At 47.9% G+C, this 23,761-nt stretch overlaps 1 protein-coding gene across 2 annotated transcripts; it reads right to left on the minus strand.

The window, feature by feature from the left end:
* Window positions 1–1,675: 1,675 nt before the first annotated feature.
* On the minus strand, window positions 1,676–14,900 carry MARVELD3 (MARVEL domain containing 3). 2 transcript variants are annotated; one of them, XM_004763443.3, is made up of 3 exons: window positions 14,403–14,895; window positions 11,660–11,793; window positions 1,676–3,452 (listed from the first exon to the last, which is right to left on the minus strand). In XM_004763443.3, the coding sequence occupies exons 1-3, from the start codon at window positions 14,786–14,788 to the stop codon at window positions 2,815–2,817; spliced, it is 1,158 nt and encodes a 385-aa protein (XP_004763500.1). In that variant the 5' UTR covers window positions 14,789–14,895; the 3' UTR covers window positions 1,676–2,814. The 2 variants fall into 2 exon arrangements, with proteins under 2 accessions (XP_004763500.1, XP_004763502.1); XM_004763445.3 differs by lacking the exon at window positions 1,676–3,452 and adding an exon at window positions 6,300–8,276 and having other exon boundaries at window positions 14,403–14,900.
* Window positions 14,901–23,761: the final 8,861 nt, after the last annotated feature.

Consider the following 23,761-nt stretch of genomic DNA (forward strand, 5'->3'; position numbering starts at 1 on the left):
CAGGCGCCCCAGAATGAACATTTTAAAACCCTGGTGTGTCAGCTGTTCATTGAGCACCTTCAGCATGCAGGGCTCAGGGCCACCATCTGTATGCTCTAGTGCCTCAGCTCTCTGAGACACTCCCCTCCCTACTCCATGGAGAAGTCAACAACAGAAGTCAAGTCCTCTGAATGTGTTCTCTGCTTCCTGTGTCAGCCACTGGTACAAACAAGAGTGCATTAGTCTCTCAGAACATGTTCTGAATGTATTGGGTAAGTTTTGTCTCTACTACCTAAAAGATTTGACTAGGGCCACCTGGGTGGCTCAGTAGGTGGTGAGGCAACCACCTCTTGATTTCGGCTCAGATGGTGATCTCAGGGTCATGAGATCAAGCCCCACATCAGGCTCCACGCTGGGTATGGAATCTACTTAAGATTCTCCCTCCCGCTCTTAAAGAAAAAGATTTGACATTAGGCAAGTTAAATCACCTAAGACTCTTTTCCTCACCTGCTAAAAATGGAAATAACCCATCTCTCCCAGCAGTAACTTAGGAGCTTGAACGAGACCGTGCAAATGCTGCCTTAGCCCAGGACCAGGCCTGGCCTATGATGGGCAGTCAACAAAACATCAGCCGTCAGGTAAGCCACTTAAACCTTCTCGAACCTTCATCTCCTCATCTGTAGCAAGTGAACAATGAACCCTGACTTGCCTATCAGACAAGCGGTAGTAAATAAGGCTGGGTTGGCTCCAGCCTTTGGACATGATGAAACTGCACAGGTGGAAAGTTATGATTGCAGTGACGGATGGACTCCGATCCCTCAGCAGGAGGGAACTCTCCGGAGCAGTAGCGAAGCCGCCCGGGGCACAGTGCTGGGGTCTAGATAGGCCAGAGTCCCCGTTTTATCAAGAGTAAGACCCAGACATGGGTAAAACTCTCACAGGGACATGTCTCTGGGAAGAACACTAGGTTTGGGGGGCAGGGCGGGAATCTTCTGGGGGGTGTGTGAGGAAGGAGCGAGTTCTTTTGACTTTTGCTCCTGTTAAACATCCTACCAGCTGGCGAAAACGGGGCTCTGGCCATGGCCTCAAGGCTGAGGGTGATGGGGAAGCAACTTTCTGTGGCACCGCGTTTGTACGTTAACCTAAGAATGTGGATGCTCGGCTGATTATTTTCCTCCAAGCTTTACTTCTACATAGAATGAGAATGAGGTATTTTCGCATTTCTGTATGAGGTTTAGTTTTGACCTTTCAGCTTGGATCGGTTCTACAAGAAGTAACTGTTGAAGGGACTTGAGAGGAGAGGAAAAGGAGTATGTTCCAGGGAGGACAGCAGCTGGAAAGGGGAGGAGGAAAAAGAAGCTTCTCCCAACAGCCATTTTGGTATATGTGGAAGGAGGCTCATGTTTGCTGGTTTCTTACTCAGTAGAAATTAAAGAATCGGAAATTGATGTCAGAATTGCATTGTGGAAACAAATTGTTTTTAGAAGTGTACTAAAGATTTCATTTATAAATAGCTTAACCTCATTTATAGTATGAAAGTAAAACTGTGATGTTACAGAAGAAAAGGACTAGCTGTTGAGAAGCAAGAGGGCAATTAGGGAAAAACTTCATGATAAGGGCATGTGTATTTCGAGGTGTGTCTGACATGAACTGAAAGTCTTAGGCCGGTCGTAAAGTATAAGAACAGCCATAAAACTTGAGATTAAAATAACTGAAAACTTTATTTTTAATATTCAGTGTTAATGATCTATATTACGTTATGAAAACAGTCCAGGGCCACGAGAGATGACAAGCTGCCTTTGAAGGCCTACTCTGGAGAGCTCTATCAGGGAAGGCAGAAAAGGGGAAGCCTCCAAAAAACCCTCCTAGTCTAGTAAAATTAACAGTTCAGTTGAATCAGTTGAATAACGCTTTGAAGAAGTTCATAAATTTTATTTCTCTCTGGAAAGGCTTGTATTTAAGAAAATTATAATATATTTTAGGAATGTGAGATCCAAATGAATGACAACAAAAACAAGGAACTTGGAATGCTGGCAAAAACCCATTTTCTCTCTGCCTTCGTGTACCGGGAGTCCCACCTCCCGCCTTGAAGGGAGGATGGCTCCTGGGACCCATGCAGTCATGGCGGCTTCCTTCTAGGAGAATCAGACTGTAGCTACTCATTTAGGATTCAGTCATACAGTCATACAGCTGTATACCCTACCAACTATCATTCCCCAGGGACCAAATACGGGGAGCAAAGACAGGTTTCTTTCGGTGACTTTAAGTAGTCATGCCAGACAAAAGTATTTCTGCTGTAGCGCTGGGCCTGCTACCCTGGACGTGGAGGTCTCCTCTCTCCTTCTGAATTTCTCTGGCTCCTTAGTTCCGTATCGTCATGATCCTACCATCACCGCAGACTCTGGATGTTGTTCTTTGCTGCAAAAGGTGATTTCTTTCTTTCTTCTCTCTCTTTTTTTTTTTTCCCCAAGTTCTCAGCCAACAAGACTTCTCGATAGAAAACTGAGATGAATATCGAGCTCAGCACTGGTACTGATGGGACTTTTTTTTTCTCCAAGATTTTGTTTATTTATTTGTCAGAGAAAGAGAGACAGAGAGCACAAGCAGGGCAAGAGGCAGAGGGAGAAGCAGACTCCCTGCTGAGCCCGATCCCAGGACGTTGGAATCGTGACCTAAGCTGAAGGCAGATGCCCAACCACTGAGCCACCCAGGCGTCCTGACGGGACCATTTGCAAAATCAGTTATGTGAAAATCACCGTTGTCTAACGTGTCGTTTGAAAAGACACCTCTTCTTGAGAGAAACAGGGATGTGGACTGCCCACACAGAAGAGGGTCTCAGAGTGTTCCTGACCACAGGTACTTGGGTGCATCGCTGTGACTGCGGCGCTGCGCTTGGCTCTCCTTGCAGAGCCTCTGCTCCCGGTAGCTCCGCAGGGCCAGCACCACGCTGGCCCCGTACAGCAGCACCAGGAGGCAGGCGAAGGTGGCTGCCGCCCCGTCCGTGCCTGCCAGCTGGCAGTTCATCCAGGTGAGACCCTTGCGGGCATAGAGCCTCTCTCGCGCTCTGCAAGTGTCCGTGGAATTGATCTGCAAGGCCACGTGGAGGTAAATGCCGGTGCCCACGCCGTAGCTCACCGCTGCCAGGAGGCTGAAGGCGGTCTCTAGGAGGAGCCACTTCCCCGACAGTTCCTCGAGACTTTTGGCTCCTTGGAGTAAAACACTCATAGTCAGGACACCCAGCCCCAGAGAAACAGCCACGCCCCCGTAGATCAGGGGTGCCCGGAGCACTGTGTATTTCTGGTCCAGCTGCCGAACCTGCTCCAGCTCGGTGCCCTCGAATGGTGAGTAGTAGTTGTTCCCAAAGCCGCCACCACTGGTGAAGGTGGCAGTGAATCCAGCAAGGACAAAGTAGGAGGACACGACACACATGAGAACCATGCCATTCAGTATCACCTCCACTATCTGTACCACACCTAGGAGGAGAGAGATTTGGGATTTAACACCGACATCACTCACCCAGAAAAGTCTAGGTTAGACTCGAGAAGTACCGCCGGTGCCCTGCTTTTAAGGACACGATTTGATTCAATATTAACATCCTTGGTTTTTGTTTTTTAAACTGATGTATGTATGGATAGAGGGATGGATTTTTAAGCAGGCTCCATGCTCCATATGGGGCTTGAACTCATGAACACTGAGATCAAGAGCTGTATACCCTACCAACTAAGCCCGCCAGGAACCCCAGTTTGGTTTTTTTTTTCTTAATATTCACATGTTCCAAAAACCCAAAATGCCACTCTGGAAAAAATTTTGTCAAGTTTCTTAAAAAAACATATTTATATATATACGTACCGTGTGACCCTAAGACCAGACTCCTAGAGCACTTATCCTAAAGAAAGAAACACTGAAAGTCTACACAAAACTGTACACCTGAAAGCTCACAGGAGCTTTATCTGTCATTGCCTCTATCAGAAACCTAGATGTCTTTCCATAGGTGAAGGGTCGGCAGTCGGATCCATCCATACCACGGGAAACTCCACTCAGCGGTCCAAGGGAAGGAGCTGCGGAAACACACGACCACTTGGACGGCTCTCCAGGGAATTACGATGAGCAGAAGAAAGCCAGTGTTAAAGGTTATACACAGTGTGACTCCTGTTATGTGAGTCTCAAAGCACGCAATTTGGAGAGTGAGCACAGATGCTTGTGGGCAGATGGGGAGATGTGGGGGAGCCCCAGCAACGTCCGGCACGGGAGAGTTTGTCGCTGATCATGGTGGTGGTGGTGACGTGAAGATATGTGTGACCGAATGGCACGGAAGTGTGCACACACACAGACACAAGTGCAGTACAGCCGGTCAAATCCACAGCTCTCCAACGTCAGTGTCCTACTGCCGGCGCCACGTTCCGGTGACGCAAGACAGGAGCCCCGGGGAACACTGGGTGGAGGGCGCATCTGTTACCATTTCCTGAATCTACAGTTAAAATTTTAAAGTTTTTTTTTTTTTTTAAACTACACAATGACATAAAAAGGAATACACTGGGAAAAATCACTCCTGTCCCTGTCCATCCTGTTCTCTGCCCCCACCCACTTTCATTATTTCCTAATATAACTTTCCAGTGTTCCTTCATGCATATAAAAGCTGACTCAAATCTGCCTTTCCTTCCCCCCTTCCCTGCTTTTCTTTTTTTTTTTTTCACCAGGAAGCATACCCCACACACTGTTCTGAGTCTTGTTCATTTACTATTCTAGGAGGTGTTTTCAGATCTGCTCCCACGGCGTCCACAAACTTCGTTATGTGGGCTCCGATGCCACTGTGGGGACAGACCGGTCTGTTCAGCTGACCGACACGTGGGCTGTTCACTTATGCATAAGAAACGTGGGGTTTCTTATGCATTTAAGGAAACGAGAGGTGACTGGACACTGAGTATCTTCTCGTCCAAGATCAGCTTTCATTCATCACTAACAGAGGCCCTGCCTTCTGCTTAGGTGTACTTCTGGAAGAATGTCACCTGTCATGCCCCAGGGGACAGAGAATAGAACTCAGAGAGAAGCATGTGAACCTAAAGTGGGAACGCCAGGCTCCTGTCCCTACACTCCGCTGCAGGCGATGTGGCCTGACCAGAAGCCTCCCACACTTCATCTGACAAGGGAAAGTGGTGCCGGCCTGTCTTATCCCGCGGGGCTGGGCTGAGGCCCCGGTGAAAGCAAGTACATGTAAATATTTGGAAAGTCATAAAATGTGAATGCAAATGGAAAGTGATGCTACTCAGTAACGTTTAGACAATGGAAGGGGCTTAGTGAGAGATTTAAGAAATGAGACAAATGATGAGAAGTGTGGTTTCCCAGAAATCGGGAAGCCTCGCTAGTACACTGGGGAGTACCATAACATTTAAAAATTGGGCAGCGAAGTACCAGTCTCTCTTACAGACTGAGGCACTATCTCCTGGGCCGGGTGGTCCTAACTCCTGCCGGGCCCACACGAATTCCTGGGACGTCTGTGGGACACAGCAGCCAGAGTCTCTGACAGTCGACAAGCTACATTCCTCTAATTTATATCTGAAAATAACATCAGATCAGAACTGCCCACTCACCACCCAGGCGCTGTAAGGGACTGGCCACTTGCTCCCCGGAGCAGAATAAGTGAATTGGCCCACACATCGCTCTACTTCACCGGGAGCACTTTTCCCCTGTATCCAATACCCTTCTCTGCCTTGGTTTTCCTTCTGCACGCAGGTTAACATCTTACCCCTGAAGGGAGACAGGAATACTGTCCTGCTACAAGATGGAGAAAACTGAACGCTTCCTCCTGGGGCAGATTTAGCCAAAACAGTGCAGTCGTGATCCACGCATGTATCTGCTGGGCTGAAATGAAATAAATCTAGATCTTGTCAACTACCCCCCCTGGCTAGGACAGTTGAGAGGAATAATGGTCTGATGCCGGGTCCAGTGCTATTGGGTCTGCTGAAGGAATATGGCCACTGAGTATCATCACAGACCAGGCAGGCCTGGCCTGACTTAGCTATTAATATCAAACAGGCTCATGTATTTTCTTCTTCTTCTTCTTCTTCTTTTCTTTTTAAAGACTTTGTTTATTTATTTGAGAGAGAGCACGAGCAGGAGGAGGGGCAAAGGGAGAGGGAAAGGCAGACACCCCCCCACACACACACTGAGCAGGGACTCCATCCCAGGACCCTGAGATGGTGATGTAAACTGAAGGCAGATATTTAACCAACGGAGACACCCAGGCACCCCCAGGCTCATGTACTTCTAACCTTGCTGTTAGGGCATTAAGATTCACGGCTCCCAAAAGAGAACAAGGGTGATTGCCAGCGCCAGCAGTTTATTCTGATGGTAGAATGGGACAAGTCTCTGGAAAGAGAGCAGAGAGAGGGCTCTAGAGAGGGACGTGGAGACCAAAACAGACATGATATTTTTGTTATTCGTTATGGGGTCTTTTTGGGGGAGGCTGGTTTCGTGGCTGATCATGTAATATCCCGCTTAATTAGACATCTACTTCTGTGTTTGCACTGTAAATGGGAAAAAAAGAGGGGAGCAAATCAAGTTTTTTATTTCTCTGAAATAAAACTGAAACGTGCAGTCAAGCTATGCTAAAATGGAAAATAAAATCTTCTCTCCGGAAGCCAATACTCTTCATGCTTTCTTATGTATTCTTCAAGAAACTGTCTAATCATAGATAAGCATTTATTTCACCTTCTAAACCCAAATGGAACTCCCCTTTTAAATATGACGAGTTGCCTGTGTTTAAGGGTATACTGTTAAAAATGTGCTGTAAAGAGAAGCATCACCTCCAAGTTAAATTTTTTCTTTGGACTCTTATTGGATTTACGTAAAGCAAAGATCATATTCACTTGTACCCAGAATATGTTGTAATGTTCCCGAAGTCACAATTTAACATGCAGTAAGAACCCATGAAGCCGTCTGGCCAAAAGTGCATTCTTCTGTTGGGAAAGATTTTACATTCTTTTATTCTGGATGGATCCTGAATTCCAGATGTTGGGTTTAATTCTCCGTACAATGGTACATTTACAAGAGGTACAAAACACTTATTGAGTTTTCAAAACCGTTGGAAGGGGCTTGTTAGAATAGCTTCTTTGCAGCCCACTGAATGAATCTGATTCCTCTTTGCTCGGCCCACACCTACCTCCAACTTACAGGCGGTGTCTCCCAGCTTCCCTACACCCTGCCTGCAGAGCATCAGGGAATTGAAGGATCCAAGCCCTCAGTGTGGAAAAACTTTGGGTCTCATCCGCTTAAGACAGCTGTGTTTACAAAAGTTCAAGCCGGAATGTTGTCTCTCGTGTATGGGGCTTTCCTCCAACTTGGAACATATGGTTCTTCAGATTCACGGGGTTATCTCCCTTGAGCTAATCAAAAGTGCATTTTGCTGCAGCCCGTGCCTTTTCCTCATGGGTCCTGACTTCCAGTTTTGGTCTGTTTCAGTAACTTTGACTCGCTCACCAGCAGAGGACTCGAGAACTTATAACCTCAGAGAACGCTGCTCCGTGTAACCTGGAGTTTCCCCGGGACACCGATGTTGGCCCCCCCAGGACACTGATGTTAGCCTCACCCTCTTCAACTGCAGGCAAGTCCCATGGCCAAGTATTCCGTGAAAGACAGTGGTTCAGAGTAACTTCCACCGCTGACATTTGGCGGGTTGGCTTAAAAGGCCTAAATCTCCAACATCTCTGCAGGCTTCTCTTTGAGCTTCCTGACCTGCCGGTAACCTCGGATGGCCAGCACAGCCCCCAGAGCAAAGAGCCCGATGCTCAGGACGGCAAAGACCGCAGCTCCTATATCCCCCCCGTGGAAAGTGCAGCTGAAGCCGCTGTACCCTTTGCTCTGGTACAGCGCCTCCCTCTCTCTGCACACCGGGGACGCATAGGCAGCCGAGAGCTGGTGGAAGTAGAAGTACAGAGCGGGGACATAGGCCCCCGCGATGAGCACGTCCAACGAGCCTTCAATCAGCAGCCACGGAGGGCAGTGCCACGGGACCCGCAGGACGCCCAGGAGGACAAGGAGGCAGCAGAAGGCCATGAGGGCTCCGCTGTAGGCCATCGCCGCAGTGACCGTGGGCAGCTTCAGCTGGTAGAACTGGACGTCCAGCTGCTGTGCTTTCTCCCCATCGGCGCCCTCGAAACCACTGTAAGCGCCTCCGAACTGGTAGTAGTAAATGCCCCCCAGGCTGGTGATGCCCGTGTAGCCCCCTGTGGAACTGTAAGACACAGAGCTGCAGGCCAGGATCAACAAGTTCAGGAGCACCTCCAGCATCTGGCAGCAGGCTGCAAAAGAAGGGTGTGTTACCATTTTGAGAGCTGCTATTTCGTACTCGGAGATGTCCGCCTCGATGCTCCTCTTCCCCGTGGTAGCTCACGCCGCCGCAGCGGGCTCTGGGTTCCGCCCCGGGAGGCCTGAGCTGCCCCAGCTGCGTGAGGGGCATGAGATGGGAGCGGGGGACTGTGGGCTCTGGAAATGCTGTCGGAGGTGCTCAGAGCTAAAAATAAGAGTAACCCTCAAAGGTGCCTCCCGCTGCCGGGGTGCAGGAAGATGGCGGGAGAAATCAGGCCAGCTCCCGACCGGAAAGAAAGGCATCCTCCATGGAAGGCGAGAACATTCTCTGCCCCAGCCCTTCCCTGCCAAAGAGACTAAGAAAGACCGATCTCCTCTCTAGATACGTTTTGTGGCTTGCTTCAGTTGGCAAGAGGAAACTTCTCCAAGTTTGAAGGAAATAACATAGAGCTTAAAAAATACAATGAAGTCGGAAAAAAGCATGGAAGTCATACATCAAAATGTTAACCATGGTTCACATATATTGGAAAGAGCAAAGATCAAGTTAATTAAATCCACAAGGTTTACTGAATTAAAGAAACGTAATGGGCTTCCCTGGTCTTAGATTTCAACTCAGTAAGTCTGTTTTACAATTTAACTTTGTTTTCTTTGGTTTCCCTCAAGAGCAAATCTGGGCTGTGATTCTTTTCCCAGGGCTAGGTTCTCTGGGGGACCCTTGGCTTCTCTGTCTTGGACAAGGAAAGAGCTCCAGCCTTTCTGCCCAAACTGGCTGCTTTCCTTAAAATCAACTTCATTGAGATATAACGGATACGGAACAAAACGACCCATGTTAAGTGTACAGCTTGGTGAGTTTTGACAAACACAAATGCCAGGTCTTCCGAAGCAAGATACAGAATATCTTCATCTGCCCAGAAAGTTCCCCCAAGAGACTGCTTGGGGTCAATGCCTCACCATCCTCCTCAGACAATCACTGGTCTGCTTTCTGCCATTAGGAACGAGGTTGGCCTTTCTAGAATTTCATGTAAATGGAATCATACAGTTATGTACTCTTTTGTGTGTGGCTTCTTTTTCCTCAGGATTCTATAAAGCTAGGTGTTCTGAGCTGGAAACTGTATATGCTGGCACAGTCCTGGTAGGTCAGTTGACTACGAGCAGACGGTCAGCAGCTCCCTGGTGGGTGTTTAGAGAATGGGATTTTGTGCCTGGGTCCAGCTGGTTTATGTATGAAGTCATGGTACCTCTATCTACACACTCTCCAGTGGGAATGACAGACTGTCAAGTATTGTCTTTACGCTCTTCACTCTCCTCCAAGATGCAGACAACCTTACTGTCTTTAAAGGCAGTAAGTATAATTAAAGACTGTTGTCTTTAATTATAAAAATACTATATACTGATGGGGAAAAATAAAGACAAAAACATATAATGTCACAATTACCTAAAATCCAACTATTTAAAAATACCATTATTTTTTCTTCTGGACTTTTATCATACATTCATCATTTTTTCTGTTATTTGCTTTTAGGTGAAGAACAGGGTCCTACTCTAGCCACTATTATATAACCTATTTTTTCACTTAAGAATATAGGAGGAACATTTTTTTTCTATCTCAGCAAATATAAATCTACTTTGTATTTTTAGAAGGTGTAGAGAATACCACAATGAATTTAAAAAATTCCAGTGTAAAGGACATTTAGGGTTTTCCCAGTGTCTTGCCATAGCAGCCTCCCACTTCCACCAGTTTGCTGAGGGAGGAGATGAATTCACTGATAAGGAGAAGCAGTCACAGGAGACCTGCTCTGAAGATAGGGGTGGAAATCTTCGGGTGACCTTTATCAAGGCCTGCACTGCCTGCTGGAGACAAGTTCCTGGTGTTCAATGGCTGTTTCTCTACATACAAGAATTATGTACTGATGTGGGCCTCTGCATATCCAGAGATCTTTATAGGCCCTCAAGGGTTCTGACTTCTAAACCAGCCTTCCACTCTCTTGACTCAGAAATGATCTCTAGGTCCAAAGCCAGACAGCCAGAAGCAGTCAAAGCTAAATCAAGGTGTGTTTTGGTCAGGAGGCTCAAGTCCTGCCCTCTCCTCTTGGTAAAATAATCACAGAGGAAAACAAAAAGGAAATGAAAGGTCAAGCAAGTAAACCATTTCAGGCCTTAGAGTTAGGCTCTGAGTTTCCACTGCAACTCTTTTATGTAACAGCTGTGTGACTTTGTTATCTTACTATACCTCTCTGAGTCTCATGAATTATTGAGCAAATTAGAAGCAACGAGGTTGTGCCAATACATGTAAACCAGAGTGTCGATTCTTATACCTGGATTGCCTAGAGCTCTTTAAAGGAAGTTCCAGAGAACCCCATAATCATGTGCATTATTGGAATCACCCTATGATACACTTTCAGGTATAAGTTCCTTGATTTCTCTCCCTTAGGCTGAGAAGTTTTCCCCCTTAGTCATAGGCAGCCTAGAAGAATTTCTCACCAAATCACGTGAGCTACAAGGGCTCACCGTGGCAAACCAGATTTTCTTCATTACTGGCAAGGCCAGGACGAATGCTTGGATGGGAACTCGGGGCACCACACTTGGAGCCGACACATATTATTTACATATTCTGCAAACTGCATGTTCTATAACATTTTTTTCCCCGGTTTGTTCTCAGTAAAACAGGGTAGAACAGAAATTACTCACATAGCTGATATCTAATAAGGTAAGTACTGTCTCACGACGTGCGTGTATGTGTGTGAACCTGGGCCTTCAAAGAAGATCTATTTCTTCCTATGGATCTCAGACAACAAATTTTATCATTTATTTATTTATTTATTTATTTTTAAAAAGATTTTATTTATTTATTTGACAGAGATCACATGTAGGCAGAGAGCCTCTCTCTCTCTGCAGGCTCCCGGCTGAGCACAGAGCCCAATGCGGGGCTCGATCCCAGGACCCCAGGATCATGACCCAAGCCGAAGGCAGAGGCCTTAACCCACTGAGCCACCCAGGCACCCCTTAGACAACAAATTTTAAAAGACATCCTGTGGCATGAACTGCTACCAGGCTGCCCCCTCCAGGTGGCTTTCTGTCTCTAACCCAGCCCTCCCACAGCCGGCAGCTCACAGCTGGTTCTCCCTGTGGCTCCACCTGCTACCTGACACCCCAAGCATGGCTGCTCGCCTGGCCGCCAGACATCTGAAGAGAAGCACTGGAAATCTCGCTGTACCTTTCAGATGTGCCTACTTTTTTGGGGGGTTGGGGGTTGTATACATGAAAAGCTTAGGAACCCAAAAGGGAAGTCTGCTTGAATTTTCACTTCACCAGCTCAGACTCCTTCCAGAACCATCAGCAAACAGTAAACAGTCACAATGCCTCCCAAATGGCTTACCTCTCCCAGTGCACAAGTATTTGCATTTATGGCAATCCAGGAGTCCTTCAGCCTCTGACTGGTAATATTCCACTTCCTCTAGTCCAGACCTGGGGTTCGAGGGCAGGTATCTCCCTGAAGTGGGTTCACTGTAACTGAAAACATACATGGCCATTAGAGGCTTCAAACTCAATAGCTTGTTCAATATTAGATCCCTGAACATCTCATGCTGGCATTAAGGAGACATTAAAGAGATGTGCAGAACAGAAACAGATTTTGCTGCAGCATTTCATATTCCAGAGAATTCTCTGGTTTAGGGGCCCCACAGGGTATCCAAACACTTGGCCCAACACTGCTAAGCCACCATGCCACATATCCCTATAATTCTGAGCACTGATTGGATGCTGGTTTGCCCACCTGCAGGAGCTATCTAGCCATGTAGCTGGGAGCCACCTTTGTGAGCCTAACTTTCCATTTCAGCATGGACCAGGCTTTCTTTAAAGCTAATTTACATTCACAAGACTCTGATGCCCAGGCTGGCATTCTCTTCCTTCTCTTGTTACTTTGCAAAGGGCTGAATCCACAATAATCCTCTAGGCCTATGGGTAATACAGATAACTCTGTGTGTCTTCCTGTCTCTCCCTTTTCCTCTGCTAGTTCTGGCACTTTCTTTCCTTCCCCAGCTTTATCCAGCATATCCCGAGCTTTCTACCTGCTGGGCGCCAGGGGCCCTTCCAGTGTTCTCATTATGGATCTCTGGGGTTTGAAATCCTTAAACTCTCATGGCTTTGGATAAAGTCCACACTTTCAGCACAGCACACAAGGCCCTGCTCATCTCTCTTTACAACATCACACTCAAAGACCCAACCATAGTGAACTGCTCCTCTCCCCTGGCCCCCAAAAAGATGACCTGCACTCCCGTTCTGCAGGTCACCGTGGAAGCTAGTTCTCTGCTTGGAACCCCTTTCATTTCCTCTCCCAGCCTTACCAGTCTTGCTCCTTTTCTTTCTTCTTTTCTCGATTTTATTTATTTATTTGAAAAAGAACACTAGCGGTGGAGGAGCAGAGGAAGAGGAAGAGGGAGAAGCAGGCTGCCCAGGATCCTGGGATTATGACCTGAGCCAAGGAAGATGCTTAACCTTAACTACTGAGCCACCCAAGTCCCCTCATTCTTGCTCCTTTTCCAGGACTCAGCTTCGAGGTCAATGTCCTCCAGGAAACCTTCCAGATCTCAGGCAGGGGGTCTGTTCTCTCCAAATCTGTTTCCCCTGCAGTGACAGATTTACCTGTCAGTCTCCTACCAGACTGTGGACACTGTCAGTAGATCTCACCCATTAAGTAATGGAGCCCTGGCCCCTCCATCCTGCCCATTAAATCAAAGTTTACTGTGTGGAAGAAAGGCAGAAATAGTCTTTTGGTTTCAAACCACTAGCTGGCTATGAGCCAAAAAAGCAAAAGTAATCCCTTCACTCACCTTGGGTGTGGGGGCGGGGGCCAGGGGGTCATGGTGAGGGACAAGGATACTGATTTAAAAAGAAACCCAAAATGAAGCTTGGGAGCTACCAATGCAATGTGGTTTTGATCAGGAACGCACAACAGCTCGTGCCTCGGACTGTATCTGGGTATAACCTTTGTCAGAGTTTGGCTCGTTGGTTTTAGATAATGTAACATAAGCTCAGGATAACAGCTTTCCCGCTATGTGGACACAACTGAGAAGGGGACTGAGTTTAAACCTTCAAATCCTACAGCAGAGAGGAGCTTGACTCTACCTTAGAGAATAGAGCAGGTGTCCAAAACCAGAAGGCAGTCGGCACTCCAGTACCTACCTACTTGTCTCCTTGTTGGCCTGGCACACAACCTGGGAATTCAGTAATATCTGTGGAGCTGGATGGAATGTTCGATGGAAAAAAGACCCAACTCCTGACGGGGGTGTGGAGTCTAGAGCTGACTTCCTCCTCTCCTCCCTTCCACTCCCTCTCGCAGCTCCCTAAGTCTTCCAGGACAGCATGAGGCTTTCACCTCACAAGACCTTACCAGAATCATCTGTGCTCTAAAAGGCAGGGCCAGCCCAGTTTGTTCATTGAGGGAAGTGGGATCTGAAACAGGGGATTTGCAGGAGGCTGTCCAGAAGACTTCACCGACAACGGTGGGCAATCTCTGCCCTTCAGTGGGGGGAGTTTTAGGTGGATTCAGTTCTTTGGGTATAAGGGTAGTTTCTCCCAGCAGTCTGTTTTGAAATACATATACCCCTACAAGAGGTTACCGATTTAACTATTAACCCTTCACTGGGCTGACCTCATCAGACCCTGACGGGACTTTGGAAGGCTGGTTTTGGAACACAGGACAAGGGTCCGAAGCCCCACGGGGCGGTCCCGTGGGCCCGTCTCGGAAGGGTGGGGAGAGGTCAGGGAGGAGCCTCAGGTTAACCCCACCTACCTACCCTCCTTCCCACTCCTTCCCTTTCCGCTCCTGAAGTTTTCTCTTCCTCCTCCTGTGGTCCCCGGCCCGGCCACTGCCAACACGGGTGGTTTCTGCTTTGTTAATCGGGTTCGGATCAAGAAGTGGGGCACCGTAAGGTTTTCCTTCCCTCCCAGGTGTCCTCTAAGACCACAAAAGGGGGGAATGGCACGTTCTTCCTTGAAGCCGTCTTCCTAGACCATGGAGTCGGGCGCTGGAGCCACCGCAGCCGGGGAGAGGGGGTAGTGTCTCAGACCCAGGCTTTCCGGGTCTCCATGTCGCAGGGCGCCCCGCAGCCCCACCTCACCTTGCCGGGCCACTGGCTCCGAAGCGCTCCTTCCTGTGGGGCGGTAGCTCCGGGGTTTCCCAAGGTGCGGGCCAGGGGGGCGGGGCTGCGTCCCAGGTCGGCCTCCGGGGTCTGTCCCGCGTCCGACTTTGATGGGACTTTTCCCAGACTCTCTGTTCACCGGCGCGAAGGTCCCCGACCCGGTGTCTGTCCTGGCGAGGGTCTCGGTGCCTTCCCCTGTCCCGGTCCCCGTCCCTCCGCTCGCCCCCGTTTCTCTCCCTCCGCCGGTCCCCGGATCGGTCCCGGTGTCGCTCGGGGTGGCGGTCTCGGTCCGGGCGGGGGTGCCGGTCTGGGTCCCGCTCTCTCGGCCGGGCCCGGGGCTCCCGAGCCCCCGACGTACCTTCCATGGCCAGTTTCCGTGTCCCCGCCCCGGAGCGACCCGAGGGCAACAATCTACCACCAGTTTCACGGGCAGGTGGCCAAGCACCGGGGCGGGGGCGGGGGCGGAGGCGGGAAAGGGAGCGGGGAGCGGGGCGGGACGCTCACCTGCACGCACGCGCACTAGCCGCGCGGCGGGCTCGGAGGGCGCTCACCTGAGCGCGCGCGCCGGTAGGGGGCGCGGCTGTGCGTGGCGGGCGTGCAGGCGCGCGGGGGGCGTGTGCGGGGCTGAGGGCCGGGGCAGGGGGTGCCTCGCTGCTCTGCGCCCCGCTCAGCGGATACCCCTGCGCCGGCCGCGCCTGGTCTTCCCGGACGCGTCCTTTCCGTGACCCCGGAAGGTGGGTGGCATAGGGAAGCGAGCTCTGGACTCCCTCAGCCCCTTGGGTGCGCATTCCCGTCGCGTGCCTATCTAGTCACTCGCCCATGTTTCCTGCCCCTCCAGCCACCCAGCCGTGCCCCCCTGCACTTGCCCTCTCTCGCTTCCTCCGTCTCCCGCTCTCCTTAAAACCGTGTAGTTCAGGGGGCTTGAGGCCAGTTCATCTACTGCAACAGTCTCGGATTTATAAACGTTTTTTAAAGTAACCGCACAGAAGAGTCAGCTTTTCCTTTGCCAAGTACAGATGTTTAAAAACATAAAAACGGGGGCGCCTGGGTGGCTCAGTGGGCTAAAGCCTCTGCCCTCGGCTCAGGTCATGATCACGGGGTCCTGGGATCGAGCCCCGCATCGGGCTCTCTGCTCAGCGGGGAGCCTGCTTCCTCCTCCCTCTCTCTCTGCCTGCCTCTCTGCCTACTTGTGATCTCTGTCAAATAAATAAATAAAATCTTAAAAAGCAAAAACATAAAAACTGCCATCATTAGAGAAATACACGTGAGCAGCTACCCTGGCAGGCCGTGGAGACAGTGGCGAACTCCCATTGTGTGGCGTTTCCCTTCTAGCACGTGTGGGAAAAGAGAGAAAGGGCACTAAACGAAGAAAGAGACAATGTCTAAAATTTAATGAGGAAGGCAGGTTTCTTTCCTTAGACCTCAGAAGGGACCTTCGAGTTGAGTCCCAGAATGCAGCTTTGGGGATAGCTGAAAGAATGTGCCAGAAAGAGAAGCTAGGTAATAGAGTGGGGATGTGGGATGAGGCTGAGGGGCGGAGCAGCCCAGTGTTGTAGGGTCTCCACAGTGAGGGGTTGTTTTCATTCTGAAAGTAATGGGAAAACATTGAACAGTTTGAGCAAGAAAGTGACTTGCTCTGATTTAGGTTTTTATTATTGTTACTATTCTTTTTTTTTTTTTTAAGAGAGAGAAAGAGGCAAGGGGAGGGGGCAGAAGGTGAGAGAGAATCTTAAGCAGGCTCCACACCCAGCATAGAGTCTGAAGGGGCTTGATCTCACGACCTGAGCCAAAATCAGAGTCAGACACTTAACCACAGAGTGGCCCAGGCACCCTTGATACATGGTTTGAAAAGATCACTGTGGCTTTTTTGTAGAGGGTGGAGGACAAGGAGCCAAGAGGAGAGGCAAGAGATAAATTAAGAAGTTGCCAAAGCAACCTGAGCGAGGGGAGCTAGTGGCTCAGTTGCTGGTGAGAAGTGGGTGGATCCGGGTTGTGGTTTGGAGGAAGAACTTAAAGGATGGATTGGATGTAGGGGGGTGAGGGTGGTGGAGGCAAGTGCTTACTGAAATGGGAAGACTGGAGGGAAGAGGGTGTGGGGCAAAGTAGAGAGTTCCATTTTAGACATGCTCAGTTTGAGGTGGCCATGATTCATCCAAGTGTAGACGTCCAGCTGCAAAGGGACGGATGAATGAGTCTGGAGGAAGAGGGGGCAGAGATACTCTGTGAGAATAAAGGCAGTTACCTAAAGAGGGAGACGTTTAAATGCCAGGAGGACCTTGGGCTGAGCCCCAGGGAAATCTAACCTTTAGAGCTAACTCTAAAAGGATTGAGAAGTGGTGACTGGGGTAGGAGGAAGGGCTGCAGGGTGAAGTCAACAGGCCTACCTGCCAAACGTCATCCTGCAGAAACACCGTGGGCCAAATCCTCGGGCCTTGCACAGATATTTACATGAGCAGCACCCTGTTCTGAGCCTGGGACAGCTGTGGCCTTCCAGGAAGTCTGGTGAACAGGCAGACACGGTATGGTTAGTGAGATGGCAAAGCGCTGCTTCTCTCAGGCCTTCCCTCTGGGCTCCTGGAACCCCTTTTTTGAATAAACCAACACCCTTACCATCTTACCTTTTTATTTCCCTTGTTTTTGTTTTGTTTGGCATCTTTACCTCCATCCACTACTTATTGGTTTGCTCTTAAAGGGTACAAATGACTCCATTTGGGGCTTTTCTTTTTTAAGGATTTTATTTATTTTTTTGACAGAGAGAGATCGAGAACACACACAAGCAGGGGGAGCCACAGACGGGGAGGGAGAAGCAGGTTCCCCACTGACCAGGGAGCCAGACATGAGGCTTGATTCCAGGACTCTGGGATCATAACCTGAGCTGAAGGCAGATGCTTAACCGAAGGCAGATGCCCCGAAGGCACCACATTGTTTTCTCTTTTTTAATTTAATTTTATTTTTTCAGTGTTCCAAGATTCATTGTTTATGTGACACTGGCCTGCCCTGACTCAGATCAGTGGTCTTCCAGTCAGCTGTCCCCCTGAGCAGGACACTGCGGGACACCCAGGGTGTAGCTTCCTGTCAAAAGCACGTTTGACCCTGGACCCAGGGCTGAGGGTCAGTGTTTTCTCTTTTTTTAACAGTAGTTCGCCCTTTGCTTTCTCTTCTCCCTTCACAGACTCCATCACTCTGAACACCAAGTCCACTCGGGCTGGGTGTCTGGGAGTCATCTGTAAATGTTCCCCATTCTGTGCTTAGTCAGGATTTGCTAAATGGAAGGATTGACAGATACATATTGCTTTTTTTTTTTTTTTAAAGATTTTATTTATTTATTTGACAGACAGAGATCAAGGGTAGGCAGAGAGGCAGGCAGAGAGAGAGGAGGAAGCAGGGTCCCTGCTGAGCAGAGAGCCTGATGCAGGGCTCTATCCCAGGACCCTGGGATTGTGACCTGAGCCGAAGGCAGAGGTTTTAACCCACTGAGCCACCCAGGCACCCCACATATTGCTTTTTTACTCCCTTTGGGATGCCTTGTGGAACAAGGGGGACCTAGATATATTTTTGTGGGAGGCTGTGGAAGAAAGTCTTTCCAAAGTCCAAGTGATGACTTAACTTTGCCACAAACTGTCTAGGGCAGATTGCCTTTTCTAAAACAGGTCACAATAAAATTTCCAGTCCCACATACTCTTCCAGAACCTTCCCACTGCCCCTTTAAGACGGAGAGTCTTTATCCCCAACGCTGGGAGCATGGGCAGTCCTTTGCAATTGTCTGGATGAAGAGATTCAGGGCTGGCTACATAATTTGTAGGGTCCAGTGCAAAATAAAAACGTGGGGCCCTTTGTGTAAATATTATTAGGAATTTCAAGACGGTGACGGCAGAGTATTAAACCAAGTATAGGATATTCTAAGCAAGGGGTCCTGGGTGACTGCACAGGTCACATCCTTTGAAGCTAGCCCTGAACAGAATGTGGCAAAAGGGACAAAATGGCTTCTAGGGCTTGCCATGAAAGGCCATGCAGCTTCCCCCTGGCTCTCTTGGACTGCAGTCACAGTAATGTGAGCAGGCTACATGAGAAAGCCACGTGTGGGTGATCTGCAGTCTCAGCTGAGAGCCCATGTCACCTGCCAAAGGCTGGGGAATGCAAGTTCATGATTCCAACCCTAGCCTTCGAATCACCTCCAGCCGTTGGATCTTCCTGCTCAGTTCTTACTCTTACAAAGGAGAGATAAACCGTCTCCACTGGGCCTTTCCAAATTCCCGACCCACAGAATCCATGAGCATAGTAAATGGTTCTCTTATGCCTCTAAGTTGGCCGGGGAGCAGAGGATTGGATTAGCTACTCAGCAAAAGATAGTACCTTCCATGACTCGAGCTCACCTTGGCCTCTCCTTTTTCTGAGTAGGGAAATTTTTTGAATTGCAAAATGTATTGCAGTTTTGGTTCAAAACATGCAGTTTATCTATTGGTCCCAATATTTGAAAAATTTACATTTATTTGTATTGATTTGTCGGTGTCTCTCTAGGCTGTCGACTGCCTGGAATGATGTTTTTGACAATATAATGGCCTGGCATTTAAAAGGTGCTCAATAACTAATTGTTGGATAAATAACATTAGTTCTTGTTGGTGAATCTGTGTTCTGAGAAAAATGACAGGGACCTTATATCTTCCATATCTTGCATAAGGTACAGGACGGCATAAGGGGCATTCAAAAGAAAAGTTTCCAACTATGTGTAATTTCTGATCAATCAATGAACTACACAAGTAAGGAAGGAGTAATAAGGTAGCTAAGTTAGAGCCCAGTGAAAATTTGATGGGCTTATTTAATTTTAGTCTAATGTATGTTCTTTTCATTTTTATAGAAAAGATTAGGAACCAATGCTTTGACCTCTCCTTTGCCTTAGTTGGAAGTATAAATTCTTCTGGTTATTCCACCTTCTTCCAGGAACCCTCGGACGGACGTTATGCATATGATGAAAGGTTCCAAGGGCAGGAACCCTTTTCTGATGAAACCCCTGAATGTTCAGCCAAAATAAAGAGCACCAATAGCTGATGGCCAAAGAATGGAAGAGGTGTGTTCAAGAGAAATTTCCTGAAAGGTAAGATCAGAACTCTCATTCAGATATAAAGTGGACACATGCTAAACATCTTATTTAACTCAGTAATCACTGAGGGACTCGGGCAGCTGTTACAACAGTTTCAAAAGAAAATCTGAAGAACACACCCAGGATAGGTCGGGAATAATGAAATGAGTGTGTGAAGGAGGCGAAAGTGATTGCTTGTCATGAGGGAAAGGACAATCAGTTGAGCCATTACCAGACAGGATAGAATTTGCATGTCTATAGGCAGAACTTTTTTTGTTTTCATGGCTATCGAACATCTACAGTTTGGTGTTGCAGAAATAACATAGTTTTCTGCTGAGGCCCAAACAGAAGGGCATTGCCGTCATTTAAACAGGGAAAGCTGGATGCTCAACGGTCTTAGAGATTTGTGTGTTTGGGGAAATGTAGTGAGGGGCTCTCCCTGAGGAGAAATAGTATGCGCTGCCTCTTCTGACTTAGCAGGCTCTCAGTGAAGCCTGTGCATCTGCATTTTTTAATAATTCTTTGAGGCACCCCATTTGAGAACTAATATATTCATGTAAATTCGTTTTCCATCCTAACTGAACGAGAACCTAATGTGAGACGAATCCAGACACTCACCTAAGTTTTTTCTTTAAAATAATAAACATTCCTCTTGGTTTGGGGTACATTCTATGGCATTTGGGGGCAGAGGGTTTATTCTCCCAGTTCTGTTCTTAACTCTGAGTGGTTTCATGCAGCCGTCCCTATCAGGAAGACAGCCCTTCGGGTGTGTGAATCCACGGGTTACTCCTGCATATTCTCACGACGTTCTCCTGGCCCCTCTCCCTCTTAGAGTATTCCGTGCTGGGCGCCAGACTCCAGGCTCAAGCTCAGGTGACAGGGACTGGCAGACAGTGAAGTCGGCCGCGAAGGCAGAGATGGCCAGCAGGGGGCAGCGCAGGCTCAGGCTGGCGTGTCTGCGCCATCTCCCCTTTTCTCAGCCTGAGCGTTTCCCAGCTCACCTGAGCATGGGTGACTGTTTCTCCCATCACAGGTGTGATAGAAAACACACAGTTCAGTTTAGTTCAGCATTCCTTGAACTTTGCATACTATGTAAATGACTTCAGGAAGTCCCTCAACGTCTCTGTGCCCAAGTGTCCTTGTTGGCAGAATAGGGATGTTTGATGTTTAAATCAAGTAAATATGGGTAAAACACTTGAAGCAGTGGTTGGGCATACTTAACACTACAAAAGTACTAGCTGTCATTACTGTCGCTGTTACTGTTTATCAGGTACTGTGGACTCCTAAGTAAATGAGATTTTTTTTTTCTTTTTTTAAGATTTATTTATTTATTTCAGAGAGAGAGAGGGTATGTGTGCACACATGCACACAAGTAGGGAGAGAGGCAAAGGGAAAAGAGTATCAAGCAGACTCTCCACTGAACATGGAGCCCTGCACAGGGCTTGAACTCCCAACCCTGAGATCATAACCTGAGCTGAAATCAAGCGTCGGTCCCTTAACTGACTGAGCTACCCCTGTGCCTCCCGGACTGTCTTTGAAAGCTCACAGCTCTAGAAGGCGGAGAGGGAAATACACGATATTGCAAAAGAAAAGCTGTGCGTGAGTGTACCGAGTATGGAGGGAGGCAGAAGCAACCAAAAAAATGGCTTGCCAGAAGAAGGAGTGCTTTTAAGAATAAATAAGACAAAAGGCTTTGGGCTTGGGGAACAAAGGCAGGGGGCAGCATTCCAAACAAAGTGGGGGAGCAGTGAATAGAAAGTAGGCAGGTTTGGGTAGCTTCAGCTTCCATTCCTTCCACTCGGACCAGCACAAGGAACAAGGGAGGAAGTCGGGGGAAGTAGGGGCAGGGACCAAATCATGACCAGTCTTGAGAATCAGCCTTATAGACTTGCACTTACTGCTGTGGGTCGGGGGCCTCCAAGCAAGGGCCTACAACCTCCACTGTGGGGTAGGAAAGACATATTAGCACTTTAATGTGTGAATGTTATCTTTTGGGGAATTTTTTTTCTCTGTATCTGGTTTATAATATTAAGTAATATGTTAATACAATGGTATAATTTTAAATAAGTATATTTGGCCCTTGAATGACATGGAGGGGGTGGAGTACCAAGCCCCTACCCCACTGGAAATCTACGTATAACTTTAGACTTCCCTAACACTTAACTACTAACAGCTTACTGTTGACTGGAAGCCTTAATGGTAACATAACAGTGCATTAACAAATGTTTTGTATGTTATGCGTATTACATTCTGTTTTCTTACAATAAAGTAAATGAGAGAAAAGAAAATGTTATGAAGGGGTGCCTGAGTGGCTCAGTCGTTAAGCGTCTGCCTTCAGCTCAGGTCATGATCCCGGGATCCTGGGATCGAGCCCTGCATCGGGCTATCTGCTTGGCGGGGAGCCTGCTTTTCTCTCTCCCACTCCCCCTGCTTGTGTTCCTTCTCTCGCTGTGTCTCTCTGTCAAATAAATAAATAAAATCTTTAAAAAAAATATTATTCAAAAATCATAAGGAAGAGAAAATACGTTTACAGTGATGTACTGTATTTATTGAAAAACATCCCATGTAAGTGGACCTGCACAGGTCAGACCCATGTTCAAGGGTCAGCTGTGTTTGTATATTGGGGTACATGCTAGCTTTATGACTTCAGGTCCTGCAGAGCCACCAGAGATGTCTTTTAATCACGGAAGCAATAGTAATAATATTCCAGAACGTCCTAGAAGGCGAGCTAGCCCACACTGAGGCCTTGGCACTGGAGACGACAAGGCGTGGACTTGAGTGATACGAAGGAGGTGTTTAGTTCCATCAGCCAATGAGGAGCAGGTGATCTGTAAGTGGCCAGGTGGCCAAGAGCTTGGGGAACAGAATGTCAAATGCTCAATGAAAAACAAACACTCACAGAACATCAGGTACCCAACGACTACCAGATATTGGTGCAATAAATTTTTTTATTACAGAGAATTCAGTAAATCCAAGATTAGAAACTTTTCAGTTGTATCTGGACTGTAAGTGACCTTCACTAGATCTTGGGAGGAGGATGATTCCTTCTTGCTAGGAAGGAGCCAGACTGCACTCTCGGGTGAGAAGATAGGAGGCAGGACCATTGGAGGGAGGAAGGGGAGAAAATGTTCCTAGAAGGAAGAGACTTAAGCATATCTATAGGCTCAAGAAAGAGGGGATTAATAACGGACTGAAAAATAGAAACAGGGGCACGTGGGTGGCTCAGTGGGTTAAAGCCTCTGCTTTCTGCTCAGGTCCTGATCCCAGGGTCCTGGGATCTAGCCCCGCATCGGGTTCTCTGCTCAGTGGGAAGCCTGCTTCTTCCTCTCTCTCTGCCTGCCTTTCTGCCTACTTGTGATCTCTGTCAAATAAATAAATAGAATCTTAAAAAAAAAAAGAAACAGCTTCCCCAGTAGCCTCCCCAAGGCCTGGTCCCCTGGCAGTATTACTCCACTTCTTCTCACCAAAGAAACCCCTTCTCTTGTTGTACTGCTTATTTAAAATGGCTAAAAACCATGATCTTTTTTTTTTTAAGTTTTATTTTTATTTTATTTATTTTACCTTTTAAGATTTATTTATTTATTTGGGAGAGAACAAGAGAAATCACAGAGGGAGAGGAAGAGGGAGAAGCAGACTCACCGTTGAGGAGGGAGCCTGATACAGGGCTCTATCCCAGGATCCTGAGATCATGACCTGAGCCGAAGGCAGATGCTCAACTGACTGAGCCACCCAGGCATCCCTTAAGTTCTTTTTTTATTTTTTTATTTTTTAATTTTTATTTATTTAACAGATAGAGATCATAAGTAGGCGGAGAGGCAGGCAGAGAGAGAGGGGGAAGCAGGCTCCCCGCTCAGCAGCGAGCCCAATGTGGGGCTCGATCCCAGGACTCTGGGACCATGACCTAAGCCAAAGGCAGAGGCTTAACCCACTGAGCCACCCAGGCGCCCCCTTAAGTTTTATTTTTAAATAATCTCTACAGCCAGGCTGGGGCTTGAGCCTACAACCCTGAGATCAGGAGTCTTAGGCTCCACTGACAGAGCCAGGTAGGCACCCCAAACAAGCATGACTCTTACGCAAATGGTGAAGTGTGTGTCAAAGCTTTATTTAGCCCTTTTTATTTATTTAGCTTAATTTATTTATTTGGATTGTTTATTACTAATGACAGAACAGCAGTATGAGAAAACTGGTCCAGAGGCCTATGGGAGAGACCAAAGTATTTCCAGCTAGTGAAAGACAACACACCAAAAGAAGATGGTCAAGT

Source organism: Mustela putorius, unplaced genomic scaffold (genome assembly GCF_011764305.1).
Source record: "Mustela putorius furo isolate JIRA1106 unplaced genomic scaffold, ASM1176430v1.1 tig00000174_pilon_pilon_pilon, whole genome shotgun sequence".
In the NCBI taxonomy this organism is placed as follows: domain Eukaryota; kingdom Metazoa; phylum Chordata; class Mammalia; order Carnivora; family Mustelidae; genus Mustela; species Mustela putorius.